The following is a 15,758-nucleotide window of genomic DNA, read 5'->3' as shown; positions in this document are numbered from 1 at the left end:
TTATTATGGAAAGATGATCAAAAGAACAATACTTATTTTTGTAGCGTATCCAGATTGCGTAGATCGATAACCATGTTGTTGATCACTGGGTTGTCTTGTCCAGACTCATTTGTGTACAAACCGTCGTCATATAGCTGGAATATTGCTGGTTTCTACGTAAAACTAAACTCACTCAACCCTGGATATTCGGGTTAGAATTGATGTTCATGAACTCATGCTTGTTGTAAATAAGAGGCGACCTGGTTAACACGTCATCGTATTCTAGTTGTATCGAGCGATGCTTATACTGTTGATCACTGCATTTGCTGGAATATTGGTGAGTGTGGTGTTCACTTATCCACTGTTGTCCTCATGTGGTTTCCCGGGCAACGCATTGCAATCGGTGCTATTCTTTTGTATTGAATGATAGTTGCATATGCTGTATTAGGAACGTATTACAGTTAATGTTTTCTTTAGCTCTTCTGTGTGTTTACCCAACCATTGTAATAACGGCGCGATGGGGTAGGCTAGTTGTTGAAGCCCTCGCTGAAGTATGGGTTCGATTCTCCACATGGTTACAATGTGTGAAGCCCAGTTCGGGTGTCTTCCGTCGTTGACAGAGCTGGAATATTGCTGAAGGCGGTTTAAAACCACACTCACTCACTCTTCTTAATAACCCTTTTTGTGATAATCCGCAAAACATCAGAGACAATGAATATGTTATGTTCGTGATGTGCAGTGGTACAACTCTTTCCGGGTTAGCCTTGCGCGTCCTCAAATTCTGAAGCTTACAATGATACGTAGGGACGGAGTCCAGTTTAGGGTGTGACTTACACCTACCGTTGCTTCCTGGAGTCGAGACATTTTCTTCACACGTGGTCTTATCAACTCCTTCTTGTTTGGTGTTATCTCGGGGCACAGTAAGATATGACGAACCATTGCTCACATATGTCACTTATTGATGACCCGACTTGAAAATATCGTCTACCGCGTAACCTACATATAATGTTTCGAGTTACCCGAGGTTAATAACGCACCTCTACATGCATCTTCCGATTGACACATATAACTGTAATGAAATAAAATACGTAAAAGTCTTTGTAATGGCTTAAATAGTTTATACGATCGCCTTGATACGCACGTATGAATATATAGCGTGACAAAATATCTGAACACTTAAACATTTTGCCAACATCTCGCCGGTTTGCTCCCATATTCGTGAATGGACAAGACAATAAACAACTGTCATGTAGGCAATAAACCAGGCCCGAACAGTGCTCGACTTGGTCGGCTGGAACCTTTTCTAACGTGCCATATACACAGCTGACAGCGTGTAAATTTAGCCATTTTTTAGTTAATTCATATCGGTATGCAGTCAAATCCCGTAGTCATGGATGTCCGCATGCCAGAAAAAATTGCGACTCATCCAGCATTCAATATATCCGACTCGACGTTATTCAGTCTGGACCGAATTACTTTTTCCCGTGACCCTTCATAGTAGGTCCACTGAAGTAGGTCTTCCGCAACTTAAGGTTGTAAGGGACGGCTCAGGACACTCTCGGTGGCTTGGTAAACGTATATCGTCGTATCCTTATTGTGTAGATAGAGAGCCAAGATGTCAATCACTGGATTTTGTTATCCAAATTCGAGTATTCACATACGGTGTAATTGAGGTGGAATATTTCACAGTAAACATAGCGACTAAGTTCGGCTCATGTGTAGCATGGCTGAATTGCCCATCTTATAGTTATAGTGATTCAGGCGCGCAGCAAGCCATTTTTCGTGTAAGCTCGGTATGTTGTAAACCTTTATATTTAGGTAGTAGTGGGGGCTTCCTCGACCCTTTCAGCAACAATCAGGCTTTTATATATATCAGGCCATATGTTAGCGATATTTGCAAAATTACTCCGCTGTTCGTTAAATTAATGAAACAGAATTAAATATGACAATTAATTAGCTATTCACCAATGTGTCGGCCTGTTCACTGCCGCCGATCTTGAAGTGAATCATGGCCGTATAAATAGCATTCACTATAGCGGAGATTCCTCGGAACGTATACCCTGGAGATGTCGAGGGTGTATAAATAAATGTTTTCTCACAAATATCTAACAGTTGACAAACTTGACGTCATGTCTACTGTTGCCATGAGGATATGTGTATCATACACTAACCTCGGATAATGGATTGTGTGACTATTTGAGTTTCATATACAGTAGATGGTAGGGAATGTAACACTTAACATTTGTGAACTTGAACTTGCTTTCACAGAGTTATATAAGTCGTAGGACAAATGCTGCCCCCACCCCCTCATTTCTACCCACCGGTTTTATCGAGAACCGAACCTGTGTGTTGGTGTGATAAGCAACCGCCTGATCGAACAACAACGCAGCCTGGCTTCACGCCTAGTGAAGTTGATAACTCTCTCCATCCTGTCATTGACGCTTCTTGAGTTTTCCACCGATACAATTCGTAGACTGTTTTTCCCGAATACACAAAGGTGACGTAATGTTTACTGTTGCCATGTGGATTGTATGCTTATCTCATAAAAAGGTCACATCTAAAGCAACGCTTGTAGGAAAACGTTGCAAAGCTTTACCTCGGGCGCAAGCTGCGCTAACATGAATATTTCTTTAAACGTCCACACGATGTCTTCAATAATCAAATTTCAACATTTCAGCCCGACTGCATGGCATTTACACCGCTTGGAGTAATATCCATTGATGTCATGCGCGGACACCATAAGAATATAGGCTTAACATGAACCGATGCGTGAATTCGAAAGAGAGACTTCTTTAGCCACTAGACTACCGAAATGTCCCTAATATTAGCAAAACTCACATTTCCGTTTCATACCATTCAACAGACTAAATGCCGTTTTACAGTTTGGTACAGGCAAGTCAAACACGAGCAGATTTACAATTAAGAAGAGTTCAAAGCAGATCTCTAATTCACACGGATGGCCAAGTCACCTTATGCGCTCCAGTCGACAATGTAGTGCTGTTCACATCACTATTCATGAGTTCGAATCCCTGATATGAACCCGATTACAATTATGGGTTGATCAGCACAATTCCAGTGCTGGTGTGGATCGTCAAACTTCTGTGACCTGCTTTCCTTCCGAAGGTCCGGATATACCTGATGGTTAAACCGTTCACTCTTCACGCTGAAGACCCTGTTTCGACTCTCCACACTTTGTACTATGTGACTTTGTGTGAAACCCATTTCTGGTGTCCCTCCTGCCGTGATATTCCTGGAATACTGCTAAAAGCGTTAACTCAAAGCGGCGTAAAACACCCAAACTCACTCCATGCTGATTATGTGAGTGAGTGAGTTTAGTTTAACGCAGCTTCTAGCAATATTCCAGCAATATCACGGCGGGGGACACCAGAAAATGGGCTTCACACACTGTACACACTGGAATCGAACCGGGGTTTTCGGTGTAAAGAGCGAACTCTTTAACCACTAGGCTACTCCACCGCTCTGCTGATTATGTACAGTGACAGAATCATGAAAAACAAATACAATTAGGAGATAACCATACTGTGTTGGGAATTCAGCGGTATATATAACGAAATTATAATAGCACGAGTGAGGTTTTAAATACAAAAGTTATAATTTCGTTATATACCGCTGATTTTCCAACACAATACGTTTATCTCCATTCTACCATGACCGTGTTATTCAGATTTTAAACAAGTACATTATGGTATATTATTACGTGATTATATATATATATATATATATATATATATATATATACACACATACATACATACATACATACATACATACATACATACATACATACATACATACATACATACATACATACATACATATATAATGTATGACAATCTTAAAGAAGGAAATCCGATTATTCAACTGCAGAGCTCAAATGCGTAGCTGTAGGTCAGATAAAATCATAGATAGAATAATACCTCTTTTGAGACATCATTCGAATGCATCCTCGCACAGAACAACGGGCGATTTTCTCCGATTATCCGATTAGACCCTACCCTCTTCAAGTTTCACCACAAACTTGATTGGTCACTCTGGCTCAAACTAATGAAGCTCTCGACGCATAATGTTTCCACCTGCTAATGAAGCATCATTGACGCAATGAACACGCTAATTGTGACTAATCCATTGTCTATTGTCAAAATATTTGGTCGCAGTAATGGCGTCACTTTGGTGACGTCATGCAGATTGTCCCGGCAAATTAATTTAGGAGATAAACATCATGTGTTGGCCAATTTCCGGGTGTTATTATAAGGGTAATGCAATTTTTCTCGGTCTTTTCAACTGCCCTCCTTCGTCGGGCTTCTGCAAATGATCATGCCCTGAAAAATAGCGTACCGTTATTATAGCTAGAATGAATAGAATTTTTAATAAAACAAGAGTACAGACAACGGCATCGGTTTAGAAGCATTTACAAACGACGGAGGTCATTGACACACTCTTTACAAATATAGACACGTCATAGAACAACACAGATGACGTCACTATTGAGAGTGACGACATTCGACCTTGACCTTTGCCCATACTACCAGCCGCCATTGTTTTCAGTCATCAACAATTACATTACTGTATGTTGTCATTTATGGTACAATTGTTATGGTTGCCACAGGCAGGAAAGTGCATAATGGCACAGGCACATGTGACGAATGTGGGCCGGATATATGGTAAAAAAATTAACCCATGTTCAAACGAATCGTAGGTGATTGAACTTCAACAGTTGAGCTACTTATGACGTCACCTAACAATGGGCTTGATAACGGCCCGTCGTCAAGCATTTTGCGGGCATGATCAAGTTACAGCTGGTTCCCATGGTAGCATCTGGAGTTGCTCATTTGTGACGCCATTCTAACTTTAAGTCACAATATGATTTGAATGACGTCACCACTGTTGATGACACAACAAAACAATTGTTTGCGACGTGTCAATATGCAGTGAATAGTCTTGCAGTTTCCGGGAATCTAATACCATCTGATTATGTTTTTTAACCAATCAGATTACAGAAAACAGTGACTTTTGGTTTACAATGTTGTTTAATACACTGCAAGTGAACCGTTAGCATTTGATTGGCAATTCGATAACCAAGTTACATTATCTTCGGACTATTTTATCCTTTAATATACTTTGTCAGGATATGAAAACAGTTCACAGTTACTCCAAATAACACGCACTGTAAACATATTGTGCAACCATTTTGTGATCTATTCAACCCTGATGCTGCTTAGCTCCTACGGAAAATACTCTGCTTTATATGGGACAATTGAGAATGCTATCATAAAAGGTGCAATGTGAAAACCACTTTGCCCTATAAATGATCGATTCTTGGTAGAGGATATAATGTGAACCCACAGTACCTGTGAAGTGGATAAACCACAGTAACAGCTGACTTGCCAGTTGGAGTATGCCTGAAGCCAAAGCAACAGCTTACTTGCATGTGCGGGTATGCCTGCAACCATAGTAAGAACTGACTTGCATGTGCGGGTATGCCTGCAACCATAGCAACAGCTGACTTGCACGTGCGGGTGTGCCTGCAGGCATAGTAACAGCGAACCTGCTAGTGTGGCTATGCCTGCAGTCAAAGTGAGAGCTGGCTTGTCAGTGAGGGCATACCTTCAGTTAGAGTAACAGCTGGCTGGTAAGTGAGGGTATGCCTGCAATCATAGTAACAACTGACATGCCAGTGCGGGTATGCCTGCAGCCATAGTAACAGCTCTTTTGTCAGTGTGAGAGTGCCCTACAGCCAGAGTAACAGCTGCCTTCCCTGTCTGGGTATACCTGCAACCAAAGTAACAGCTGCCTTCCTTGTCTGGGTATGCCTGCAGCCACAGTAACAGCTGACTTCCTTGTCTGGGTATGCCTGCAGCCACAGTGTCAGCTGACTTCCCTGCCTGGGTATGCCTGCAGCCATAGTAAAAGCTGACATCCCTGTCTGGGTATGCCTGCAGCCAAAGTAACAGCAGCCTACCCTATCTGGGTATGCCCGCAGCCATAGTAACAGCTGACTTCCTGGTCTGGGTATGCTTGCAGCCATAGTGTCAGCTGACTTCCCTGCATGGGTATGCCCGCAGCCATAGTAAAAGCTGACATCCCTGTCTGGGTATGCCTGCAGCCAAAGAAACAGCTGACGTCCCTGTCTGGGTATGCCCGCAGCCATAGTAAAAGCTGACATCCCTGTCTGGGTATGCCTGCAGCAAAAGTAACAGCAGCCTACCCTATCTGGGTGTGCCCGCAGCCATAGTAACAGCTGACTTCCTTGTCTGGGTATGCTTGCAGCCATAGTAACAGCTTACTTCCTTGTCTGGGTATGCCTGCATCCATAGTAACAGCTGACTTCCCTGTCTGGGTATGCTTGCAGCCATAGTAACAGCTTACTTCCTTGTCTGGGTATGCCTGCATCCATAGTAACAGCTGACTTCCCTGTCTGGGTATGCCTGCAGCCATAGTAACTGCTGCCTTGCAATAACTGATAATGCAATTTCTTCTGCTGCAGCTGCTTCAGCTGCTTCAGCTGTCGAACTGCTGCTACATCTATTACTTCTACTACTACTTACCTAACTCGGCTACTGACATTACCGCTGGGATCGGGTTAGAATGTGTCTTCATCAACCCATGTAAGGCGACTATAAGGATCGGATGGTCAAGTTCGCTGACATCGTATCTCTGTTGTGTAGATAGATGCTCATGTTGTTGATCACTGGATTGTCTGGTCCAGAAATGAGTATGTATTATGTACAGATCGCGGCCATATAGCTGGAATATTGCTGAGTAACGTATAACATCGACCCAACAAAAGGCCATTTATATTGCTAATAATAACCTCCACCGACACTACAACTACAAATACTGCAAATACAACAACAGATGATGTTACATCCACAGCTGTTGCTATCAGTATTACCTATGCGTTGCTAGTACCGCTACTCTGAATGAAGGGTTGTTTTGGCCATAGGTATACATGAATTTCTCCTTGCTGAGCCTGCAACTGCAAGTTGTGGGACTAAATTTCATTAGTTTCTCCCATTCGTCTTTATTGGCCACTGGGCATAATGGGTCATTCCAGAGTAAGCAGAACGAACACCTGAATATAAAAAATAATTAAAACAACAGTAAGAGTAATCTCCCTTCGTATTTAAATTCGCTGATTCGCTTATATTACTGTGAAAGAATGGCTCCTTGCTGCATTCAGGAAACTGAACCTTTCGGCGGAGAAAGTGTTATTATCTGGGGAGGCATAATGGGAGATCAGACCACTAGACTTGTTGTCTTTGATCAGAACCTGACTTGACAGCGCTACATTGACCAGGTCTTCTGGCCAGCAGTTCTTCCTTTCCTCCGTCAACAGCAGCGAGGCACTCTACTTCAACATGACAACGCCAGGCCCCATGTTGCTCGAGTTGTTCAGGACTTCCTAAATCGCAATAACGTCAACGCTCTGTCTTGGCCTCCACGTTCTCCTGACATGTCTCCGATCGAGCACCTGTGGGACCACCTGGATGGTCGTATCAGACAGCGTCAAGGAACTCCATAAACCCGTCAACAGCTGATTCAAGCGCTCAGAGAGGAGTGGCAGAGAATCCCTAACAACGTCATGAGACGGCTGACGTCATCAATGCGCATCCGTGCGCTTGCATGCATCCAGGCACAGGGAGAACACACCCGTTACTGACATTCACATAAACCAGTCTGAGTGCTTTTGTGTGATTGAAGTCTGTGTCCATTTTACCATGTAAATTTCGATTTTCACCATCTCTTTAAAGGTTACGTCACATCGTCATCAACTTTCGTTGCAAAGCCATAAGAGTTTGTAATTTTTGGGTCAATAGATGCCGGTACATGATACAATGTACATAAGGTTTCAGTGGCATTGTGCCAATAATGCGCACACGGTCAATATTTTAGCGGGTATCACGTTTTTTTGGACGTGAGTATATACATTGTATTCACTCTCTCCTAAACACCGAGCAATCACAGCGTCCTCTACATATTCATATTTGGTCCAGCGCACACATTTGTATCCATGATACATCAGCCAACAACAGGGCAGAATGTATAGAACCATTCGAAAACCTATTTCAAGAGATTCTCTATATGTCTCGATTTTACATCACTATTTATAGCCCCTGGGTCCATTCGTGTCCATTTCAGAAGGGTGCGCTAATTCTAATTCACAAAGTTACCTCACTCGCTAGCTGTTTCTCATTTGTCAATATTACGAGTTATGTCTTACCATTCGACTCCATGGAGAACAGTTTAGAAATATATAACATTGAATAATGGAGACAATGATTATAAGCCTATACAGATTGAAATGAATGAATATTAGTATGGGCTATGCGAGCAGTAATGAAAGATTCTCACTCAGTTAAGTGTCTGTGGGTTAAGATTTTATCACAGAAAGGTGGAGAAACAAGGTGTTTTCAATGTATCAGAGCTAATGCACCGCATAGTAATGTTACCGGTGTTATAATGGTGTGATTTGAGTTCTGAGTGCCACATGTTGTTTTTTCCACACACTGATTTCACCCACGAGACAGGATCTTTGACGATCAGGTCAACGGTCATAATCGAAGCTTATATGTAATTCAAATCCGGAGGTGCCGGAACATGAGACGGTGTTATATGTGACATAAACCTTATACATTTTATAAGACATTTCTCGGTTTCAATACGTAAATATATTTCCAGGTAGGTTTTCATTTGCAAAAGAAGGATCCTCACATACTAATGTTTTTGCTGATATATCAAACAGAAACTAAAACTACATGCTGAATATGTTTCCACCGCCTTTGTTATCACTTACACAGTTATGTCAGTAATGTTTAAAAGAGTACACAGAAAATTCAAACATGACGATTGGAAGGACAGTTAGTGAGTGAATACTGCGATACTTAATTATATCCAAGCAAAAACAGCGCATGCGATACCAGACATTAATGTTACACACTGTATCTAGACAGACAGACAAGCTGTTTATTAATTGTACACGATATGGAATCACATATGGATCCTCTGCTTAACTAGTAGATGATCTACCCTCTGTTACCGCAACGTCCCCAACATTTAATAATGGAACCAAAACCTTTTTTTCTCACTTTTGCAGAGAAACTTTGTTTCATAGTCAGTCCATTCGTTATTTTGTTTGTCCAAACAACGTTTGAACCCCACTGGTGGTGCCAGTCGTCCTGGAAGGGCCCTTAAAGTGTCGGTCTCTTCCTTATCTAAACATTCATCCATACACGTGGATATATTTCTGGACTGTTCGTGATACAAGCAAGCAGGTAGTGATTTGTTAACAGAGCGAATCATCTACGTGGCAACAAACGTCACTGGAATTCCATTGACTATAGTATTGTTCATAATTTATGTGAAGACTAACCATTTAGGACTAATCGTCAAATCACTATAAATTGGACCGACAAGAAAGTGGTCGGCTTCCATGTGTCGCTTGCTCTATGGCGACCAAACAAGCCAGTATAAAGGATCTTGTTATAACAAATGGCAGTACTCTGGGCAATCAATACTTCACGTTTTGCATACGCTTTTCACGTAATAATTACCGGTTGTTCAACCAGCCATGAAACGGTCGGACAATATATCTGAAAGAGTGAATGGAGTACTGGATAAATGAATTGTTCCCTCAATAAAAGAAAACTAAATAAAATTCGTACTTCCAAAACACTGAAATGCAACAAAGATAGTTTAAACACATCTTCAATATTGAAAATCAATACAGGTTGCTACACAAGCATGTCTTAAAGTTTAGTGTGAACAGCGGTTTGCTTTTTAATTTACTGCACCAATTAACTTGCAGTAATAATGTATGTTTTGCAAATGTAAATCTAATTCCAAGTAAATTGTTATATGGCTACTTTCCCATGCGGAGAGGTTTCTGTTTATTTACACTACAGTCAGCCCCTGTACTGTGTGATAAACAAATCATTGACCCAGTTTGGATTACCCACAATGCTCCTCGACACTTGCGCACGCAGCTATTGTATGGAACCTGTTCAAAATAAGCACAGTGCTTACTACAACTAAGTGGACTTGTTGAAGGATATTTATAATATATAGGCTTTAAGAATCGAATTCGGATGAAGAGCTGATACATAGTTTTTCACAGACGATGACAAGTGCGGTTCCCCCTGGAAAAAAGGCCGCACTATGCCGCTATTACTTAAACACGGGGTCATGTATTTATGGGGATGAGTGTCAATTTCTACATCAAGCCCCTCCAGGAATGCAAAATTCGTATTCGAACGGACCCAGTTCCTCAAATGGAGAACCAGGTAGGGCTGTGATGAGATGGGGATGTTGTAGACGGAATGATTGGTATTTCAGTATGTTCGATGTTGTCTGATCGTTGTCCATAAGGACATCGGACGGCATGGGGAAAACTCGGTCGGTGTTTTTTTCATCGTCTGGCCTTGATAGTTGATCCGAGCCTGGTGTCAATTAGAACCTCGAATCAAACATTTAAAAGATGTTTGGATCAGGATTAACACCTAAGATATCATATTAACGTGTGGAATTGAAAATTTAACAAATCCAAATGTGTATACAAGTAGAAAGGAGAGGTTGAGTTAACAACATTGATCAAACAAGGGGAGGTAATTCATGTGCCTCCGGGTTATTCAGTGTTGACATGCTTTATGAACGAAGTCATTCTACCCTACCAAGAAACGTGATTCACATCTTCATGGTAGTGTGAGTAACCAAAGAACAAGAATAAGTCATACAAATGTCAACTAAATCGAAGTGGTTGATTCGGAAATGAAAGACATCCTTGACTTGAATAAGCTGACATCAGCATTGATTTAATTATATTTAATCAATAAAAAATAGGTCTCCACAAACAGCGAGGTTGTTTTGCCTCATGGCGGTTTGGTAATCAAGTTACTCTTACAATTACTGTGAACATGTCACTTACAATGCTGAATTTGGTTTCCTCCAACCATAAGTTGGCACCATTTTGGGAATGCTGGAAAACACTCGAGACAATGGGAAAAGTTGAAGATGGTAGTCTGAGAATAACACACATAAGAATAGATATGTTTTACTACTTAAATATCAAAGGGGTGCTAGTTTCATGTTACTAAATAACAGATGGAAGGTGGAAAAAGTAATATCCAACCCTTTTAGGAAACAGTTATTTTACCCCCCAAAAATGTTAAGTAACTGTAAATGGAACTATACTTTCATGCCTGGGGCAAATTTCTTGGCTTGGACTAAAAGGATAGCTATGCCTCGTGTTAGGTATAGTCTTTGGCTAAAGGGTATCCATCATACGATGGTAGGTAAGGTAATCACAAAGTATGAATTGGCAGACAAACAAGGAATGCATTGTGTAACTTCAATCAGACTTGAAAGGCCTGCCAGGTTGCCTGTGGTTGCTTATCGAAATCATGGCATCAATAATGCAAAAGGGAAAGGTATAGTATAAACTGATGCACAGGGATAATCCAATGGATGGATCAGGGTCATAAATACTTCAAGAAAGAACTTAAAGAAACAACAATTATTTCTAAAATTGATATCATTTGGTATTGTATGCTATGATATTGGAACATATTTATGGAAATGAAGTGTCTTATCTTTCAGTTGGGGTATGGTGTAGAAATATTTACAATTTTTTTTAATGGGACGGTGGAAATTTTAGACCCCCAAATTATCTCAGAATAGGAGACCTAAACTTCTTCTGAAAAGGAAGATAATAGGTAGAGTGTTTCACCATGTCAGCTGATCAAAAGGTCAGTAGGGAAATAACCCTTGAACAAATTGGTGTTACCTTTTATTTTATATTAAAAAGAAATTATTCTAAATGAATGACTGTATGGAAAGTGTTTAACCAAACTAAAGCAGTATTCTGAATCTTGTCAGTTGGTTCTGCTTGACTCATATTAACAAGACAAAGCACAAAAATTTGCGGCAGGACGAACATCGTTTTGAACAACTGTCCTAGTTGAAAACAAGCTTGAAATTGAAATACTGAGATAATTATTGCTAACTTTTTCTCTAAGCCTTCTTTAAAGTTAATGTGAATTTAGTAATATCAATGTAATGATTGAAACTATGATTATTTCGTCCTGCCTCCTTGTATGTACAAAGACTTATCTTTCCAATTAAGTATTGCGCATTATAAGTGTCAATATGACACAACTCCATCAAGGACATTTTTCAAACACTAAAAGTGAATGTCAGTATATTAAATATCTTTGACAATATGGGCATCTTTGCTTCTACGGAGCTTCTCTATTCAGAGGAGAGGTTGGGTAGAGTGTGGTTAAAACATTGACTTGCCAGGCAGAAGCTCAGGGTTTGATATCTCCACTCACTCACTTCAGAGAAATGAATAAGCCTTTTGTTGTCATGGTATGTTTTATGATGAAATAAATAATGCATTGTCAGATTTATGAATTTGTCAACCAATGGTGTAATGAAACTGTTGCATCCTAAACATCAAATTCCATGTTAAATATGGACACAAATTATGAAATAATAACAACTGTGAGGAGGGATGCAGAGAAGGCTAGTCTGTTTCAATCATTACCTTCATTATTTTAGAATACAGGTTTGATATAACCACCATTTCTGTTCCCACGCATCCCACCCCATCCTGCACCAAATATACTTCTAACCAAGAGCCCTTGGGTAGACCCAGGTAAATCCTTATATTAAATTCCACAACATTGAAGCACCAGGATTTTATGCAATGCGGAAATGTATGTCCAGTATGCACAAAAGTATATAACGGACACAGAGACATATGTTTTGCATCCCACAATAATTTTCTCCATACCACATTCTCGACAACAAATATCAAGTCGTTATTTCACCATTGAAATTTTGATTAGACTGTGTTTGTGACATCAGATGTTTTGGGATGTCCGTGTTTGCTTACATTGTAACAAGGTGGGCTGTATCACTAACATTCAGTGCAATTACTGTTTTACCACCTGCACCAAGATCAGGTGCAACCAAGTGAATTAATCAGGTTGCACCATCCAAATATTGCCTGCAAGACAATTCTTTACCAGCAGATTGAGAGGTATCGTCATAACAAATGTCATTGTCTCAGAAAAGCTCGCAGTACTTAATGTTTGAAAGGATGATTTGATATGTTGGTTCTGTTTAACTGACATTTTCATTCATAAATATAATTTCTTTTCTGTTTGGCAAAAATTGACCTGTGGTATTATTGCACAGTAACATATAGCTTTACGTGAAATGTCACAAGATTGTGTTCAGGTTGTGGTCAACATGACTGAGTTATGTTTATGAATTATGATAATTCATTCACCCGATACACATCGTAGGAGAAAACATATTTGATTTTGGAAAGTTACACTTAATAAAACTGCTGCCATTACTTGAACAAGGTGCAAACTGACAAAAATAATTAGCTGCATTAGTAATTAGTTCAGTTATCTGCACTGCTATTGTAGCAAAATAGTTTGATGATGGCTTGTGTTTAAGACAACATTGTCTTTAATGATGATAATAGGCATGCTTTCCAATTGTTCATGTGATCATCGAAACAGCATATGTTCTTAACATTTGGAAACCCATAAGATATGGTTATTAGGGGTCTGCAAGTGAATGAACAGTGTGAATTAATATGAATTAATTTCTCCTGCTTTGAACATTGAAGAACTATCAACAGTGTTAATAAATGTGGCACTTTCAGACAGTGTCATAAATAACAATTTTAGACTGATCACCCAAATGTATATTTAGTGACCAAATATTGAAAACACGTTTGAAAACAGCTTTCATTATGTCAATAAAATTAGACTGCTGACAAAGTATATTGGTAAGAAATATACTTAGTGTTAGTTGTCATTAAACTTGTTAAAGGGACATATAGTGTTGTACCTTTTCTTAAAAGTGTTCCCAATAAGATGGAGTGCAAGTTTCAGGTGATAAACATCTAGGCAATAATTGTATGTTCCTGTTCAGGATATGTTATCTGTGAAGATTACCAAGTGTTTGCTCCTATGTTCTTCCTGTGTTCTTTTTATGAACTACTTTTGTTTTGGTAAAGGAAGTACATCAGGATTAGTATTAATCCTTATCTTCATACAGTTTGCACTGTGCAATCTTCCTTTTTTGTAGTTCCCTTGTGCATATTTGGCCTAATTCTGTGAATCAGTTCACAAATATCAATCTAAATAGGATACAGTGACTGTTAATCCTGATAGTTTAGTTTTCACAACCTCAAAAATATGATGTGACATCCCTAAACGTCATAATGAAGTTGATTTAAGTATGTTAAAGAAGTGTGATATTCAGCCACTTCCTTCTTTTATTGCAATGCCCAGATATTTTCCAGTGTTTGTTTTGAGGATTGCGACTGGATCTGAAGGAGCTTGTAATGCATGATATAACTAACTTCTTGTCTATTACAGGATAAAGTGATGTTAACAGAATTTTGCAGATGGTTATATCAATTTAGATTACATTGTGCAAGGTAGGTTTCACTGCAGTTTGCAGGTTATGCCTGTTTGATGCTGTCATGTGTAGTGGGTAAAATGTTACATTGATCAGTCATGTTCTTTTGTGTTGTGTGTTGCAATTTGATTATTTTGACCTTCACAATGGCAGTATGCTATTCTTGTGACATGGTCTAGATCTATTTTGATGTAATAGGACCATATATACAGTGGAATGTAAGTATGTCAGATGTGATAATCATTGCTGAAAAGCATCACTGGATTGTTTGGCCCAGATTCGATTACCTAGAGACTGCCACCATATAGCTAGAATATTGATTAATGCAGTGTTGAACAACAAACAAAACAAAATCTGAGAAAAGACTTCCATGTTAACGGAAAGTTTTTGTTGAAATCATTCAGCATGGTTAGATTTGATGAACTGTACATCAGAAAAATTTTCAACATGTCAAAAACATGTGTAGATTAAATTCAGGGTTTAAGATTCCTTTTTATAGGTATGTATTGTATGAAGCTAGTGGAATATGAAATTATCTAAATCTCAGTATAAGAGTATGGGACACACTTACATTCAAAACAGCACACCTAAACTTCTGTGTAAGAGAGTCTTGTGGGAAACTTCTGTGTGAGAGTCTTGAAGAAAACGTTTATGTGAGAGTCTTGTGGCAAACTTCTGTGCATAAGTCTTGAGGAAAACATCTATGTGAGAGTCTATTGGCACACTTACATTGATTCAGAAAGGGCGCACCAAGACTTCTGAGTTAGAGGCTAGTGCAGTATTAGCACACTTACATTCAGAACGGCACACATAAAACTGCTTCTGCGTGAGAGGCTGTTAGCACACTTACATTCAGAACGGCACACATAAACTGCTTCTGTGTGAGAGGCTGTTAGCACACTTACATTCAGAACGGCAAACATAAACTGCTTCTGTGTGAGACTCTCTTGGCACACTTACATTCAGAACGGCACACATAAAACTGCTTCTGCGTGAGAGGCTGTTAGCACACTTACATTCAGAACGGCACACATAAACTGCTTCTTTGTGAGAGGCTGTTAGCACACTTACATTCAGAACGGCAAACATAAACTGCTTCTGTGTGAGACTCTCTTGGCACACTTACATTCAGAACGGCACACATAAACTGCTTCTGTGTGAGAGGCTGTTAGCACACTTACATTCAGAACGGCACACATAAACTGCTTCTGAGTTAGAGGCTAGTGCAGTATTAGCACACTTACATTCAGAGCGGCACACATAAACTGCTTCTGAGTTAGAGGCTAGTGCAGTATTAGCACACTTACATTCAGAAT

The 15,758-nt window shown here is 39.8% G+C and overlaps 2 protein-coding genes across 2 annotated transcripts in view; both read left to right on the top strand.

Moving 5' to 3' along the window:
* The window catches only part of LOC137274447 (sarcalumenin-like), a 276,599-nt gene that overhangs the window by 192,063 nt on the left and 68,778 nt on the right, over window positions 1–15,758 (top strand). The gene's annotated exons all lie outside the window — the stretch shown is intronic.
* Window positions 9,970–15,758, top strand: part of LOC137274440 (PAN2-PAN3 deadenylation complex subunit pan3-like) — a 44,442-nt gene continuing 38,653 nt past the window's right edge. The window contains exon 1 of the mRNA XM_067807618.1: window positions 9,970–10,280. Coding sequence (XP_067663719.1) covers window positions 10,118–10,280 — 163 coding nt within the window. The 5' untranslated portion in view covers window positions 9,970–10,117. The remainder of the gene's footprint in view (window positions 10,281–15,758) is intronic.

This window comes from Haliotis asinina, chromosome 2 (genome assembly GCF_037392515.1).
Source record: "Haliotis asinina isolate JCU_RB_2024 chromosome 2, JCU_Hal_asi_v2, whole genome shotgun sequence".
In the NCBI taxonomy this organism is placed as follows: Eukaryota; Metazoa; Mollusca; class Gastropoda; order Lepetellida; family Haliotidae; genus Haliotis; species Haliotis asinina.
This window is presented reverse-complemented; position numbering and strand designations above follow the sequence as displayed.